This window comes from Trichomonas vaginalis, chromosome V, assembly GCF_026262505.1.
Source record: "Trichomonas vaginalis G3 chromosome V, whole genome shotgun sequence".
In the NCBI taxonomy this organism is placed as follows: domain Eukaryota; phylum Parabasalia; order Trichomonadida; family Trichomonadidae; genus Trichomonas; species Trichomonas vaginalis.
This window is the reverse complement of record NC_067207.1, coordinates 34,567,366-34,582,587: the sequence shown is the minus strand read 5'-3', so window position 1 is coordinate 34,582,587 and position 15,222 is coordinate 34,567,366. Positions and strand designations below refer to the sequence as shown.

The window sequence follows — 15,222 nt, the reverse complement described above, 5'->3', positions numbered from 1 at the left end:
AATGAAATGAAAACGATTAACATTCATGCATTTATACATAAAATCATAAATGAAAACTAAATACCAGTATTTTGCGTTATCTAAAGTGAAGAATGCCTCTTGTAAACATGTATCACATCTATAAAATCTATCTTTAAGCATCACTTGATATGTATCCTCACCTATTTCTCTATGTTTTTAAACTTATTTGACATACATGCAACGCGTGCCTTCTGTGCATTCATTATTTAGTCTTTGCGTAATTTTGTGTATTCATTGCATCGTAACCATATGATCCATTAAGCGAAATCTTGCAAAATAAACTTTTTCCTTTATTTCCTTCTAATTCAGCCTTTTGTCTTTCGTTCATAAATTCGTTCGCAAATTCATTAAAAACAAGTGTTTTTCGTAAATGTTAAAAATTGATTGAATATCATCGATGATAAAATGAAATCTGTCTATTAGATACCAAAGATAATAAGAAGAAAATGGTTGATATTGGTTGTGTGTTGATGCTAACTGAGTTAATTTCCTCTTTTCTGGTCAACTGGTAGATTGTTTGATTTCATGTAATATACATAAAACTGCCTATTGTTTTTCATCTGTGATAATATCTAAGTTTCTATTATCGGTAAAAAGTTTATGTAATCATTAATGTATTTTTCATCAATGTGACCCTTTACTTCAGCCACGAATAAAGTATTTTTCTTCTTAATTATTCCCAGTGCTTTTGCTTTCTTTGTTGCTGTATCACAAATGATAACACCATTCAATCTTCCCGGCATATACATTTTATGGTCAGTATATTGAATGAAATATGAGGATTAGATGAAAATGATGAAGGATATAATGAATTAAAATCAACACCAACGAAATGAGTCATGATGTTGGAAGTGTCCTCATTTGATACAGTTTTAGTTTCTGGACTATATGAAAGTTTATTAATGTGCGTGATTCCTTTAAGATTTACTCTATGTTGAACATTTGATAGACCAACAGTAATTCCATTACGGAGAATGTGATAAGCTTCAACTGAATCTAAAGTCATTGGTAAATTATTTTTTAATGCATAATTTCTTAAATTGATTCTTAAACGTTGAACATCTTCATCTTTATTTGATTTTACGACATTGCAATAACAACACATTAACTGACAATTTTCTTTTGGTATGTGGTTTTTCATTATCGATTCTATCTAATGTTGGTTTATTTGCATATGTAAACGCTTTACCACATTTTGCATTTAGATGAAAGGATTAAATCGTGATAGTATTGAAAATCATCCATTGAAACATTATTTTTAGTATCTCTTTCTGCTTTTTCATCTTGTTTCTTATATGATTCAATTTTATATTTCCAATACTTTTTCGTTAATTCAAAACTTGATTCTATCTCTTCCTCAGGATATTTTTCATTAGGATTAAAGTCTTTATATGCTAAAGCGTAACGAATCATTGAAGCATTCGATGATAAAGAAAGATTATGAAGCATGTCAATTTTATAAACAAATGTTTCTTCAATAATTTTATCAATTGGGTCAATCATAATTTTCAACATCTTTATTGCAATAATGAATAAAATATTCTAATCTATTCTTAAATTTTTAGCATCATTGAGATATATTTGATAATCACTATCTGATATAGTTTCTTGAGTTAATGCTGAATAAAATGAATCTTTCGTGAATGGTTTCCACTTTATATAATTCTTCTTCGTAATTTTCCCATGTGATAAATTGATAAGGGAAAAAGGATTTAACAACGTGATTTATTGTTTCGAAATCTTGAGTGAATTGGTCTAATGTCCCACCCGCTATATAATTTCTGATGTCAATAAATCTCAATTCATATGAGCGTTTGTTTTCTTTACAATGACTTGCTTAAATTGAGAGAAGACCCAGCATTGATTTTATTTTCCATTTTGCAGTGTTTAAATCACGAAGAATTAAATTTAAATCAAACTTTCCCGAATTAAAACCTATGATATTCACTTTATTGAATTCCTCATCTAGAAGTTCTTTAAATGCTTCCTTCTGTTTTTCATTTAATGTATGGGACAAAGTCCCCGCCGTTTGCGACTTCAATAATTCATTGTATTGACTCATATTTGATTCAACAACTAATGAACAGGTTGAAAATAAAAACTCAATCCAATCAGAAATAAAAGAATCACTCGAAGTTAAGCAAAAATTCCTCGTATATGTTTTATCATTTAATTTAACCGTTGATGATACCATGAATGGTTTTAAGTAAGCGTTCAAAGTTGCACACTCAGAAAGTTGTAATTCTTCTTTAGTCTCTAATGTTTCAAAGTCAAAAGTAATATAATATCTTGTCGGTTTATAATATTTCTGCAAATTGTGAGCTAATAACCACTGATATATCTTCTGTTTCGTAATATGTGGTGCATATGGTTGCTGGGTCTTTTGCAATTGAACGTCTTGAATTAATCTCCCATTATTTTCTTTACATTTCTCACAATGCTTTAAAAATCTTCTTTGGTTTTTCCTTTCTGGATCATCACGGATAGAATAAACTTCTTCTTTACAATATGGACAAACTTTATAGCCGGTGAGTGCTTCAACGTCTGTTATTCTGTCAGCGTGAAGTTTTCCACATGGACTCTGTGTTAATAAAATATTTACTGTTTCAAATTCTGGATCTATCATTATTGATTCCACTAATGGAAAGTCTACATTATTTATGTCCACGTCTTCTGGTTGAGGATCACAATAATAGAAATCAATATTAACATTTAACATTCTCGCTAATCTCTCACTTTCTGATGAAATGTCAAACCCTTCATATGCATCTATTGCTTCATTTAAATAGCTTCTACGAGTTTTAGGATTAACACCATCAGGAATGTTATAGAAGCGTTTAAATAACCTTCTACCTTCTGCTCTAATTTGATTATCATTCATTTTAGCTGTTCCGTTTTTGTTCATTTATGTAAGAATAAAAAATTAAAAAATAAATAAAAATAAAGTTTATTTTTTAAAGCCCATAAAATGAATTAAGAACACATAAATTTTTATCATCTGCGACGTGACGAATACATTTTAATTTACTCAAGAATGCGTACCCTGATACATTAAATCTAATTCCTGTCTTATTTAATTTCACAACTTTGAAAAGGAATGTATGAATAGCTATAAAATGATGAGAAGATGTTTTATGGGTTGCTTCCATTTTTTCTGAAATAAATGAATAAATATAATGTTTATAAGTTTTCATATCTTTTATGTTCTTAATAACGAATGGTATAGACCTTTCAACTTCGTCTTTCTTCGGTGCTGTTCTTTCATATGAAACATTATTGGTAATAATTCAATGAAACCACAATCACACAAAATTTTATAGGTTCCAATGGTTTCTTTTGATATTTTATCTAATAAATCAAAAACTTTATCAACACCTGTGCATTTATTTAAATAATAATTTGTGTAAATATCATGATCTTCTTTCTTAATCGTATTAGTTGCATATGTCACGTTTTTAAGAGCTTTTTTGAATTTTTCGGAATCTAAAGGTGGTGAAAATAAGATACAGGGGTATTCTTCATTATCAATAAATTGTAACTTATGTTTACGAATAAATTTAGTACCTTCTTCTGAAAGTGTTTCGTCTATTTCACCATCTAATAAATTTTGTGTTGATTCTGAGACATAATTTTTATATCTTTCTTCATGAGATTTCTGTACTTCTGATTCTGAAGCTGGGATATTCATTAAACCCTCTACTTCATTTTCATTATATTTTTCAACTTCTCTTAATTCCTTAATTTTTTCATCGATTTCATCTCTTATTTTTATCAGTCTTTCAATTTCATTGTATTCATCATCTTTAATCCGTTCTTCATAATATTCAGGGAAAACATCAGGTTCTTTAGGTTTTTCTTCTTCAGATGTGGGATATAAGAAATTTATAACATCATCTTTATTCATTTTTCCATCATAATCTAAATCATTTAATAACTCGGCAAATTTTTGACAATTTCTTAAATAATATTTATTAACTTCATAACCCACCTCCTCTAATATATCCTTTATTTCCTCGTTTGTGAATCCTAATTTTTTAACGTTGTTAGTTTTGACGCTCATTTCATACAAAATAAAAAAATAAAATAATAAACATAACTAGGTTTTAAGTTTTCGTAAGACATGAATTTTTAAAGTTTATTTTTTAAAAATTTTTTTATTTTTTATTTCATTATGGTAGTGAATCTTTTATTCATGAAAATAATTATTTCTAATTTCTTTTACTCTCTCGTATATACTAGATTTAAAGAATTCAGAACATTTCCCATAATCTCCTAAATGTTTTCTTATCCCTAACGTGTGCCAGTTATTATATGAAACTGAATAAACTTTATCTTTATCTTTACACCTTTCATCACTTCCATTATATTTATATCTCAGTTTTGATTTAGCATTTTCATATTCATTAACGTTTAATAATTCACAGTCTTCCTTTTTAAATAAATGTTTTATGTATTCAGGATTTAATACTCTACGTTTATATGCTCCTAACTTAGTTCTAAAGGTTTTTCTACAAAATTTAGGAATTCCATCCTCTTTAATGTCATCAATGATTTCCATTTCATTATTTTCAATTTCTTCTTCTCGTTTATGAGGTCTTTGATTATGACTCCATTGATTCCATGAAATTAAATATTCTTTATCATTATATTTATACCTCATTAGCTTATTTTGGCTTTCATATTCATTTAATAATTCACAATCTTCATTTTTAAATTGAAGTTTAACCCATTCAGGATTTAAACAATGTTTAATTAATCGCGGAATATCTGACATCATCTATATATAGCTTCTTTTATAAAAGATAAAAAAAATTATTTTAAAATTAATGTTAATTTTTTTAATGATTTATAAATAAATATATTTTAATGCATCGTCTATATATAGATGTAACAAAAAAAGTCACTAAACCCGTCATATCCTACTACTAAGATTTATTCCTTTTTGGGAAACTATTTGAATTGCATAATAAAGCTAAAAAGCATTGTATTAAGTATATCGAGCTATATCCAATGTATCTGTTTGAAATTACAATATAACGTTTTTAATTGAAATTAAATTATAGCTTTTGTTGGTTTATAGATTTGCCAAGTATATAACCTTCTTCAAATGTGATTCCAAATTACCAACATGTGGTAACGCATTGAAATAACCATTATCTGTAAGTTTATCGTAATTAATTCAATTACTTTGGCTCAAAATATAAAGAATTGCTGTGGCCATATTGTTTTGTGCATTTTAAAGGAATATAACTTGGTGTAGACATTGTTATAAAAAGAAAAGAAAACATTTTCAATGGTGAAACATGTTTAAGGTAATAACAAACAAAACATCTATAAAGTAATTGACATTATGCATGGCATAACCACTATTAATGTTATATAAACGTTCCAATAAGGGATCTTGTACGAGATCTAGCTTTTGGCAACTGTTGGAATACATGTTGCTTCGCAAGTGGATTGGGTCCGTTAAATTTAACTGGAAAGTTTCGCATTGATGAATTTGCAGCAATGGCTGGCTTTTTTTCGGGGGCAGGAATTAGAACGATAACGGTTTTATCTCTGAGATTGATTCTGTTAATTAAATCACTATCCTGTAACATTCCTGTTGGACAAGCGAGAAGGTATTTATCCATATCGACGTCACTATTTGCTTTTATATATTCTCTTATATCATTGCCTGAGTCTGTCATGCATGTATGCATAACCAATGTCTCTAAGTTCGGTAATTTTATTCTCAAATCAATTCCTGGTTCGCTATGAGGCTTTGCGCGAAGTTTAGTATAGAGAGGGGGTAACATGATATTCTGATCTGTTGCATATGATTCGAGATCTTGTGAGTAAAACTGTTCCTGTTGTACAAACATAAATTTAATTGTTTATTTTGAAATCTTAAAAAAAAAACTTATTCTGAAAAGTTATGAAAAATTCAGAACTTTGAAATGCCAACTTTTGAGAGAAAAGCTGGGAATAAACATTTCAAAAATAAATATGTAAATGCATAAATAGCATAAAACTATCCGAACAACCTAAATGGCAGCTTTGATTTTCGTTGCGACCAATTTTTGACAGCCGATTGAACTTCAAAATCGTCGCAGCCTGCCACTTTTAAGATTACAGGAATCAAAGAGTCCTTTGTGTTTTCATCTTGTGAGAAAAACTGTATTAAAATGGTCTTCAAATAATTTGGATCGATCGATTTTGTTGAATTTCGAGAGTTGGAGCTTGGATCCGCTTCAGACTGGAGTTTTTCGAGCTTGGCCTCGAGTTCGCTGACCTTCTTCGTCAGAATTTCGGCCTGATGCTGGGATCTGAGACATTCTTCTTGAGTAATCTCTCTTTCTGCGATTAGATCGTTATGGCGCTTAGTAAAATGAGAGAGTTGTTGCTTCAGTTCGCTATTTTGGCGATTAATTTGATCAAATTCTGAAACTTTTGCAGAAAGGTTTCGTGTCACTTTTTCTGAATCCGATATACTCTTTTGAAGGTTTCTATTCTCTTCTTCGAGGGATTCAACCTTCTTTGATAGGCTGTTCTTTGATGCTTCAAATTTCCTCTTTATGTTTTGCTCGATTTTCGCTGATTCTTCTTCAATAAACTGTTTCTTCGCAATTTCGAAATTTTCTTTCGATTCTTCAATCTCTTTCCTCAGCTTTTCGTTCTCATCTTGTAAGTGCTTGTTATCCTCCGCATTCGATACATCATTATGAACTTGTCTCAAATTATTATTTTCCATGATTTCTTTTCTAAGGGAGGATTCGAGTTCTTCGATTCTCTTGGTTAGTTCTGATGATTTGATGGCTTCTTGTGACTTCTGTTCGTTCTCTTTCTGAATGTTCTGTAATTGAACCGAAATTTTCTCTTTTTCTGAAGAAATTTCCGCCATCTTTGCTATTTCTTCATTAAGACTCTTCTGTATTTCTTCCTTTTCTGCCGTAACCTGCGACAAAGACGATTCAAACGATGATAATTTTTCATCATCTTCGGAAATCTTTAGTTTGAGAGATGAGATTTCGTTTTGGAGTGATTTGATGGAAGATTCTGCTTTTTCAGCCTGCGAAATCTTCTCTGAATTAAGATTTTCTATTGAATTTTGTAATTCTTCTATTTTTGACTGGAAATCGGAATTTTTCTTTATTTCTGCATTGACTTTCTTCTTTGCTGCCTCAATTGTGTTCTTTAGTTTGCTGTTTTCTTCAGAAAGAGCCGAAACTGAAGAAATCAATTCTGAATTCTGTTTTTCAGTGGAGTTGAGGCTTTCTTTTAGGGCATCTATCTGTCTCTGCATATTTGCGCTCTGTTCTTTCTGCGAATCTGCGATTTGAAGCATCTGTGACATTTCATTAGATTTTTTCAATTCATTTTCTAGTTTTGTCTCAATATTCTGCTTCTCTTTCTTCAGAGTGTCTATTTCTGATGCCAGATCTTTCACTTCTTTCTCTAATTCGGAATATTTTTCTCTCAAATTTGAATAATCTTCTTTTTGCTTTTCGTTTTCCTTCTTTAGAGACTCGTTTTCTTTGGTCAGAAGCGCCTTCTCTTTGGCAATTCTCGCGTTCTCTTCGTGTGCAATTTCTGACATTTTAGATAACTTTGCAAATTCCGCCTTTTGCTCTGTATCATTGCGCAAAAGAGCTTTCTTTGCTTCCTCTAGCTCATTCTCTTTCTTCTCGAGTGAGTTGTTTGCCTCTTCCAGCTGTTTTTTGAGTTTATCAAATTTTATTTCGAAATCTTCATTGATTTTGGCGATTTCGGATTTTCTGTCTGTTTCTGCCTTCTCCGAGTCCACTTTCATCTGGTTTTCCAGCGATGACTTCTCTTCTTCGAGTTTGTCAAGCTTGGATTTCATCTTTTTGAGGCTGTCCATTGCCTTTTTCAGCATTCCTTCCTTCTGGGAGAGGTCTGCGCTGATTTCTTCGAGTTTCCTCTCCAAATCAGATTTTTCTGAATTTAGTTTTGACAGGGAATCATTCATTTCTCTCTGCAGCTGTGACAGCTTCTTCCTCAGCTCGGAATTGTCTTTCTCGGACTGGGTTAGTTTTAGTTCTGACTGGGATTTGATTTTTTCGATCGAATCTTCGGAGAAATCGAGCTTTGAGTGTAGTTCTGAATTTTCTTTTTTGAATTTTTCCAAAATTTTTTGGAGGTCAGACTTCTCTTTCTCAAATTCAGACGATTTGTTGCTGAAGTCGTCTGAAATCTGCTTGATCTTTTCATTCAGTTCTTTGTTGGCATTTTCCAATTCTTCGCTCTGTGCAGTTGATAGCTGCTCCTCCAGATTTTTGACTGTTTCTTTTTCAACAGATAAAGAACTTGCAATTTGATTCTTCTCAAATTCAACTTCATTCAGCTTGTTTCTTAACTCTGAGAGCTGTCTCTCGCTTTCTGATTTGATTTCTTTAATTGATTCCTCTAATTTTTCAATTTGTTGCTTATCTTCATTTGAATTTTCCGAAATTTTGGCTTCTAAATCTGATTTTGATGTTTCCAGTTCATTCACCATGTTCTGTAGCTTATTCTTGTCTGTTTCTAGCAAATTGATCTGTTTTTCTGTTTCTTCGACCTTTTTGTGTAAATAATTGTTTTCTTTATTAATTTTCTCGATTGTTTCCTTGTTTTTGGCGATTTCTACTTCCAGCTGATTGATTGTTTCATCTGATTTGTTGTTTGATAGTTGTGTGCTCTCTAATTCCTTGATTTTCTGCTCCAGTTCTCTAATTTTTGACAAATTATTTTGTATTTCGTTTTGAAGTTCATTAATTATCTCTTCTGATTTGTTGTTTGATAGTTGTGCGTTTGCTTCTTCTAATTCTTTGATTTTCTGCTCCAGTTTTCTAATTTTTGACAAATTATTTTGGATTTTGTTTTGTAGTTCATTAATTATCTCTTCTGATTTGTTGTTTTGGGTTAAATCTTTATCTGTCTCTATATCTTTGATTTTCTGCTCCAATTCTTTAATTTTTGACAAATTATTTTGAATTTCTTCCTCTTTTTCATTGATATCTTTGTTCATCTCATCAACAATCATGTCTCTTTCCTTTGATAAGTTTGTTGCCGCATCTGAGGCTCTTTCGCAGGCTTTGTTTAATTTTTCATTTTCTTTTGTTAAGGAATCTATTTCTGTCTTCAGGGAATCGATGACCTGTTCTAGCTCCTTGTTCTCTTTCTCTTTCATCTCGATTTCTTCAGCCTTTTTCTGAAGAGATTTCGAAATATTTTCTTTTTCCTGAATTTGCACTTCCAATTCCTGTAAAATCTCGTCATTTTCCTTAGAACTGCTTAGTTCTTTGATCTTCTGATCTTTCTCAGCGATCTCTCCTTGTAATTGCTCAATGACATTCTCTAATTCTTTTATGTCACTTTTTGTAGAATTTACCAAAGAGAGAGCTTCTTCCAGGGACTTGTTATCTTGCTTGAGCTTTTGAATTTCTGATTCCAATGCGTGTATTTTCTCACTGCTGTCGTTCTTTAAAGGTTCAGGTGACAAAAAGAAAATTTCGTTTTCATCTTTACTTTTTTGAGGGGTAAACTGCATCAGATCTGAGTTATTCTTATCTTGCATCGGACTTATGAGCATTGTTTCTTCGGTAGCTGCAGAAAAGTCATCAAATTTCGGAGAAATGTTTTCTTTTTCCGAAGCAGTGGAGAAATCGCCGAATTTTGGTTGTTCTGGTGATTTCCCTGCAGTTGAAAAGTCTGGGAAGAGCTCATCTGTCAGGCGAGTTGTTGATTCTGGTTTCAGATTGCTTGCATTACCTCCGAGCAGCATTTTTGGCAAATGAGCGTTCTTTTCTGGGTCTTCTGCCTTTGGAAGTTTCAAGGACGAGAAGAATCCTTTTGAATTTTCACTTGGTTTCGGATTTTCTTCTCGCTGTGGCTCTTTTGGCTGCTCCTGTGGTGTAGGTGGTTGTTGTAATTCTTCCTCTTGTGGGGAGTCGGTAGATTTGTTTCGTTTTAGCAAATATAATTCCTTTTTAAGATTTGCAATCTCTGATTTAAATTTTGCTGTAGGATCATCATCTGATGACTGTTGTATGAATGATTTCAATCCAGAAAATAGACTTCCTCCTTTGTATTGTTGAATGATTTGGTCTTTTTCTTCATTTTCTTTCTCCAATTTAGTAATGTTTTGCAATAATTCATCTACTATTCCATCTCCATCTGCTCTTTTGCGTAAAACTTCTATTTCGCGTTCATATTTTTTGCGATCTTCATCAAAAGCAAGAATCAACTCTTCCATTTCATTATTACGCTTTAGTTTTTCGTTTTCTATTGCCAATCTTTTAATGTATGTCTTTGCTTCTGATATTTGACTATTCTTTTTCTGCAAATGCTCATTTAAAGTGGCCAATTGACGCTGAAGTACTTCTTTTTCGTTTGTTATTTCACTTACCATATTTTCGAATGCTTGAAGCTTCATATCTTTGGCTTCCTTTTCCTGTTGCATTTTTTGCAGTTCTCCTTCGAGCACAAGATTTCTATCACGAAGTTTCTTGGCAAGCGCCTTTAATTTTGCTGGATCCAAAGCTGGAGAAGAAGGAGCAGAGTTCTCCTCCATCTTTTGTTTTGAAAAAATGTATTGAAATTTAGCTAAAGAAACGAGAACATTAATAATTTTGTATCAAAATGTATTGATTTGTTTTATCATTTTTAAGATAATCATTGAATTGAAATCAGATTATTGAAATTCTCAAAAGCAATTAACCAAAAGTATGGTAAATGTATTATAAATTTAAAACATATGATATTTCTCTAATAAAATTTAGAAAATGGCTTGATTTCTAGCATAAATTATAAGGGAAAAAGTATTTTATTGATACAAATATAAAGTATATACGATATTCGATGTATTTAGATAGAAATAAAGTAAAGTGTAAGGTGACAGTTTATTATTATGAGGAGAACGTTTAAAAAATAAGAGAATCAAATGGAGGATCAATCTCGAAGTACTTCCAGTGGTGCGAGATCCGTTTCAGCTGCTGAAGACTACTCGTATTCATTTGATGCTGTTTGTAGAGCTGAATTAGAGAATTTATACGATTTACTTTCAAAGAGATTTAGTGCTCAAATTTCAACTATCCAAGATGCCGATAAAATTATTCAAAGCTTTGTAAACGAATTCTATAATATTAAGAAACAACTCGACGTTACTCTGAAAGACTGTCAGGAAATGCAAGGAAGACTTGCAAATCACGACATTTCACAAGAAAACGAAATCGCACTGCTCAAGAGAAAGCTCAAAAGAGTTAAAGCATACAAAGAGGAAATTGAAAAGAAAAATAGTGAACTTGATGCCGAAAATAAACAATTAAAAGAACAAATTAAAACTACACAAGAAAAATCAGACTCTGATCAACTTAAAATAGCAAGAATTGAATCTCAGCTTGAATGTATGAAGAATATGTTAGAGGCCACATCAAATGGTCCTCAGTCTTCTCAATTTTCAGATAACTTCCAGTTATTAGAAGAACTTATTGCAAATCAAAGTGTTGAAATCACAAGTTTGTTACAGCAGCGTGATAGGTTAGTTAATTCAGTTAATAATTTCAATAAATTAGTTGCTGAATATGAAACTCAAATATCTACCATCAAGCAAGCTAATATATCCCTTGAACAATACAAAAAGAGTGCAAGTGAGCAAATCTCTACTACATCTCAAGTTCTGCCTACCCTAGCTCACGAAATTGACCAAATGTTACCTGACGAAGTAAGAGATTCACTTGTTTGTGATAACAATACTACACCTCATGATTTTATTACTTCAGCTTTCGAAGCTCTCGTCAATTCTAAAAAAGAAGAAAAAGAAGTTAAAGTTGTTAAGCAAATTCCAAGGGTTACAGATGAAAAGTATCTTACGATACTCAGTAGGCTTGAAGATGCAATGTGTTTCATTGCAGGAAACGATTCAACTTCAAAAGATCCATTAACTCTCGATGATTCCCAAAAAACTAAGATATTTTCATTCGTTCAGAGGATTTCGAAGTTCATTGATGAGCAGATGTTCTCAATGAACGGTCAAGAATTGTCCAAATCAGAATCAATTTTTGAACCAAAGACATTTGCAGAAGCAGAAAGTAGATTCAAAGAATTCCTGAGCACAGCATCGAAAGAAGAGCTTGAAGATGCGCCACTAAGGGAACTATTTGTCTTATTTAATGGAGTTTGCGAAGTCAATAATTATCTTGTTGCGAAGAACCAAGAGATGAAGGATACGGTTCAATCAGCAGAAGGTCTAAAACTACATAACCAAGAATTGGCCAGACTTAACGCTGAAAACTACAATCTTAGAGTTAATCTCCAAGATAAAGAGAAAATGATATCAGAAATCAATGAATCAATACCAAAAGATATGAAAGATGTTAAGTCTTTGGTAGAATCCCTTACAAAAGAAAAAGAAAACACGATTCAATTAAATAACCAAAATAAGGAACTTGTAAAGCAGCTGGAAACGCTACAGAACGAGAAAGAAGTAGCACTCAAGGCGAACAAAAAAGTTTATCAAGAGTTCGAGAAGAAGATTTCAGAAATTAAGAACGACAACCAGCAAAAACAAGAAACCGAGGCCGAAGAAGCACTCAAAAAGGCCAATGAATGTCTCATGCAGCAGCTTGACAAGATAAAGAGCGATGGAGCCAAAGGATTGAAAGCCGCAGTGAAAAAAATGAAGAAATTGCAGAGCGAAGTCAATCAGCTCCAGCAGACAATCGAACAGATTCATGGAGAAAACGAGCAATTAAAGGATGAAAATGTCAAACTAGAGCAAAAATCAGATGATTTCAGGCAAAATCTTGAAAGTCAAAATGAATTTATCGCAACCCAAACAAAAGAGCTCCAAAAACTCAAAGAGACTAAAGATCTGCTTAAAGAAAAGATCAAATCTCTCAATGACAGCCATGAGAAGGAATCACAGAAACTGAAAGATGAAAATTATCAGAAGTTAAACGAGTTACGAAAGTCATTATCGACTTTGCAGAATAACTATGAGATTGAGAAAGCCAAGAGCGAGCTCACAGAGAAGACCCTCGCCAAGCTCACTGAGCAGAAGAACGTTTTAGTCGAGCAAAACACGAAACTGAGAATTTCTGAAAGAAGCCTGAAACTAAAAATTTCACAAATGAACGAAGCAGAAAACCTTCAAAAGGCATCATCGCAAGCCAGAGAGTTGTCAATTAAATCATCTCTTGAAAATGAATGCAACAAGCAAATTGCAGACATCAAGTCTTCAATCGAAGCTCCAAAGAAGCATTTGAAGCAAATTTTGGAAGAAATCTTTGAAGTGAAAATAGAAAATGAAGATGTTTCACTTGAAGAATTGGTTTCTGAACTGAACAAGAAGCTCTTAACTGTTGAAGCCAGTATCAGCTCGATGAAAGACGTAAACCTCTTGAGAAGGAAACTAAGATTGGAAAAAGACCAGAAAATTTCGGACATTTTCTCAGGATTAGAACAAAAGATTTCTGAGTTGAATGGAGAAATCAACGATATGAAAACAGAAAACAGTAAATTGCAGGAAGAAATGAAGTCCAAACAAGGTCTTCTAAACGAAATGAAGTCGAAATTATCTTCCCTTTTCGACTGGAATTCGTGGGCCAGAGCTGCATACATGCAAATTGTGGCTGGATCTGTCCCTCGTGTTTCTGATAAAGAGATCAGAGAGTCCCTTGACGACATTCTATTCGCCAACATTTCAAAGCGAACAGAAGTAATGAAGAGAGATTTACTTAGAGAAGAAAAGAAGATTTTGAAGAAAGTTCAAATTTCTTGTTTGGAATCTCCTGCAGTTGATGCAGACAGTGTTAGACCAATGATTGTTTCTTTGGTCTTTGTAAGAAGAATCAGAAGATTGGCAAATGAAAATAGATTCCTCAAGTCTGAATAACTTTTGTAATTATAATTTGTTATTTAATTATTGTTGTTTTTGTTTTATTTTTAATTATTTAAAAAAAATTAATTGTTTATTCAAGATATTCTTTCAATTCTGCCAAAAGTTGCATCAGATATTCTTCATGAGTTTGAAGTTCTTCTCTATTTGAATCATCAAGCATATCTTCAAGCTCAGAAAGTCTCTTTTTTCCGACCAATGAAGATGCAAATTTTCTAACAAATTCAGCTTTCTTCTCTGGTGGAAGAGATTCATCAACTCCAATTGGTCTACCCATAAATGTGAAGCGCATATCAACATTCTCACAATTGAGATCTTCTTGATTTTTCCTTACTTCATCGAGTTTTCTTATGAAATCTTGTGGAGTTTGGCCAGCAGGTAATCCATGAAATACGGTGTGTCCAAGTTCAATTTCAGCCTCTTTCGCCCCAATTAATTGAGCTGCTTTCAATCTCAAAATTGGTCGGTTTAAGACGTCACTAACAGTCAGTCTGTTCTTTGGATCCTTCTCAAGTAGACCTTGGCAGATTTCTCTTAGCTCATCTGAATACCTTGATGGTATTTTTACCTTTTGAGAAATTACATTTTTTGCAACCTTTGCAACAGTTTCCCCGAGGAAAGGAGGTCTTTGTGCCATCAAATGATACAAAACGCAGCCCAATCCCCAACAGTCTGCTGAAAATGAATATGGTAGGCCTTTGAGAACCTCGGGAGCGGCATAAAGAGCTGTTCCAACCTGTGTAACTGCATGATCCATCGTCGTATCCAGGGTCCTTGCCAAGCCGAAATCTCCAAGTTTGACAATTCCGCCACTGCACAAGAAAATGTTTGCTGGTTTAATATCCCTGTGTATCAACTTCCTATCATGTAGGTATTTAACTGCAAGGCATGTCTGAGTAAAGAAATCAATAATCACTTCTTCACAAAATAAACGGCCGTTTGACGATTGAATCTTTTTCTCCAAATCTCCGTCATCGGCATATTCCATTAAGATGAGTAGCTTTCCCTTTGTTTCTGCTGCACTACATACCTTGATAATGTTATCACAATTGACTGTTTTTAGGATTTTGAGCTCAGATAATGCAGCTTCTTTCTCTTCTTTAGAGGATAATGACCAATTTATCTCCTTGATGACTTTTAACTCCCCATTAACTTGTGAGCGGACAAGTAGCGCTCTTCCATAGCCACCTCTTCCAATCTCTTTGACGAGTTTGAATTTCTCCATTGATTAAAAATGAACTTGAAATACATCAAATTTGAATGAAAAATTATCGTTCCATAAAAACATAATTTTCCTTGTGATAGTGTTATTTTTTTACAAT

At 32.5% G+C, this 15,222-nt stretch overlaps 5 protein-coding genes across 5 annotated transcripts, besides 1 other annotated feature; 1 reads left to right on the top strand and 4 right to left on the bottom strand.

Moving 5' to 3' along the window:
• Nucleotides 1–2,191: 2,191 nt before the first annotated feature.
• Nucleotides 2,192–2,926, bottom strand: TVAGG3_0456560 (uncharacterized protein; the record flags this gene model as incomplete). The annotated part of the gene is made up of 1 exon (XM_051234855.1): nucleotides 2,192–2,926. A coding segment is annotated over one exon (735 nt), but the record flags the coding sequence as incomplete, so codon positions are not given.
• A 728-nt stretch (nucleotides 2,927–3,654) lies between these two features.
• Nucleotides 3,655–4,298: a mobile genetic element.
• Nucleotides 4,299–5,396: 1,098 nt separating this feature from the next.
• On the bottom strand, nucleotides 5,397–5,885 carry TVAGG3_0456540 (ubiquitin-like family; the record flags this gene model as incomplete). Its single annotated transcript, XM_001311639.1, has 1 exon — nucleotides 5,397–5,885. The coding sequence occupies one exon, from the start codon at nucleotides 5,883–5,885 to the stop codon at nucleotides 5,397–5,399; it is 489 nt and encodes a 162-aa protein (XP_001311640.1).
• Nucleotides 5,886–6,034: 149 nt separating this feature from the next.
• TVAGG3_0456530 (A-type inclusion protein-related family) lies at nucleotides 6,035–10,576 on the bottom strand (the record flags this gene model as incomplete). The annotated part of the gene is made up of 1 exon (XM_001311640.1): nucleotides 6,035–10,576. The coding sequence occupies one exon, from the start codon at nucleotides 10,574–10,576 to the stop codon at nucleotides 6,035–6,037; it is 4,542 nt and encodes a 1,513-aa protein (XP_001311641.1).
• Nucleotides 10,577–10,934: 358 nt separating this feature from the next.
• TVAGG3_0456520 (A-type inclusion protein-related family) lies at nucleotides 10,935–13,897 on the top strand (the record flags this gene model as incomplete). The annotated part of the gene is made up of 1 exon (XM_001311641.2): nucleotides 10,946–13,897. The coding sequence occupies one exon, from the start codon at nucleotides 10,946–10,948 to the stop codon at nucleotides 13,895–13,897; it is 2,952 nt and encodes a 983-aa protein (XP_001311642.1).
• Nucleotides 13,898–13,973: 76 nt separating this feature from the next.
• On the bottom strand, nucleotides 13,974–15,125 carry TVAGG3_0456510 (protein serine/threonine kinase protein; the record flags this gene model as incomplete). Its single annotated transcript, XM_001311642.1, has 1 exon — nucleotides 13,974–15,125. One exon carries the CDS (start codon nucleotides 15,123–15,125, stop codon nucleotides 13,974–13,976), a length of 1,152 nt encoding a protein of 383 aa, XP_001311643.1.
• Between the last annotated feature and the right edge of the window lie 97 nt (nucleotides 15,126–15,222).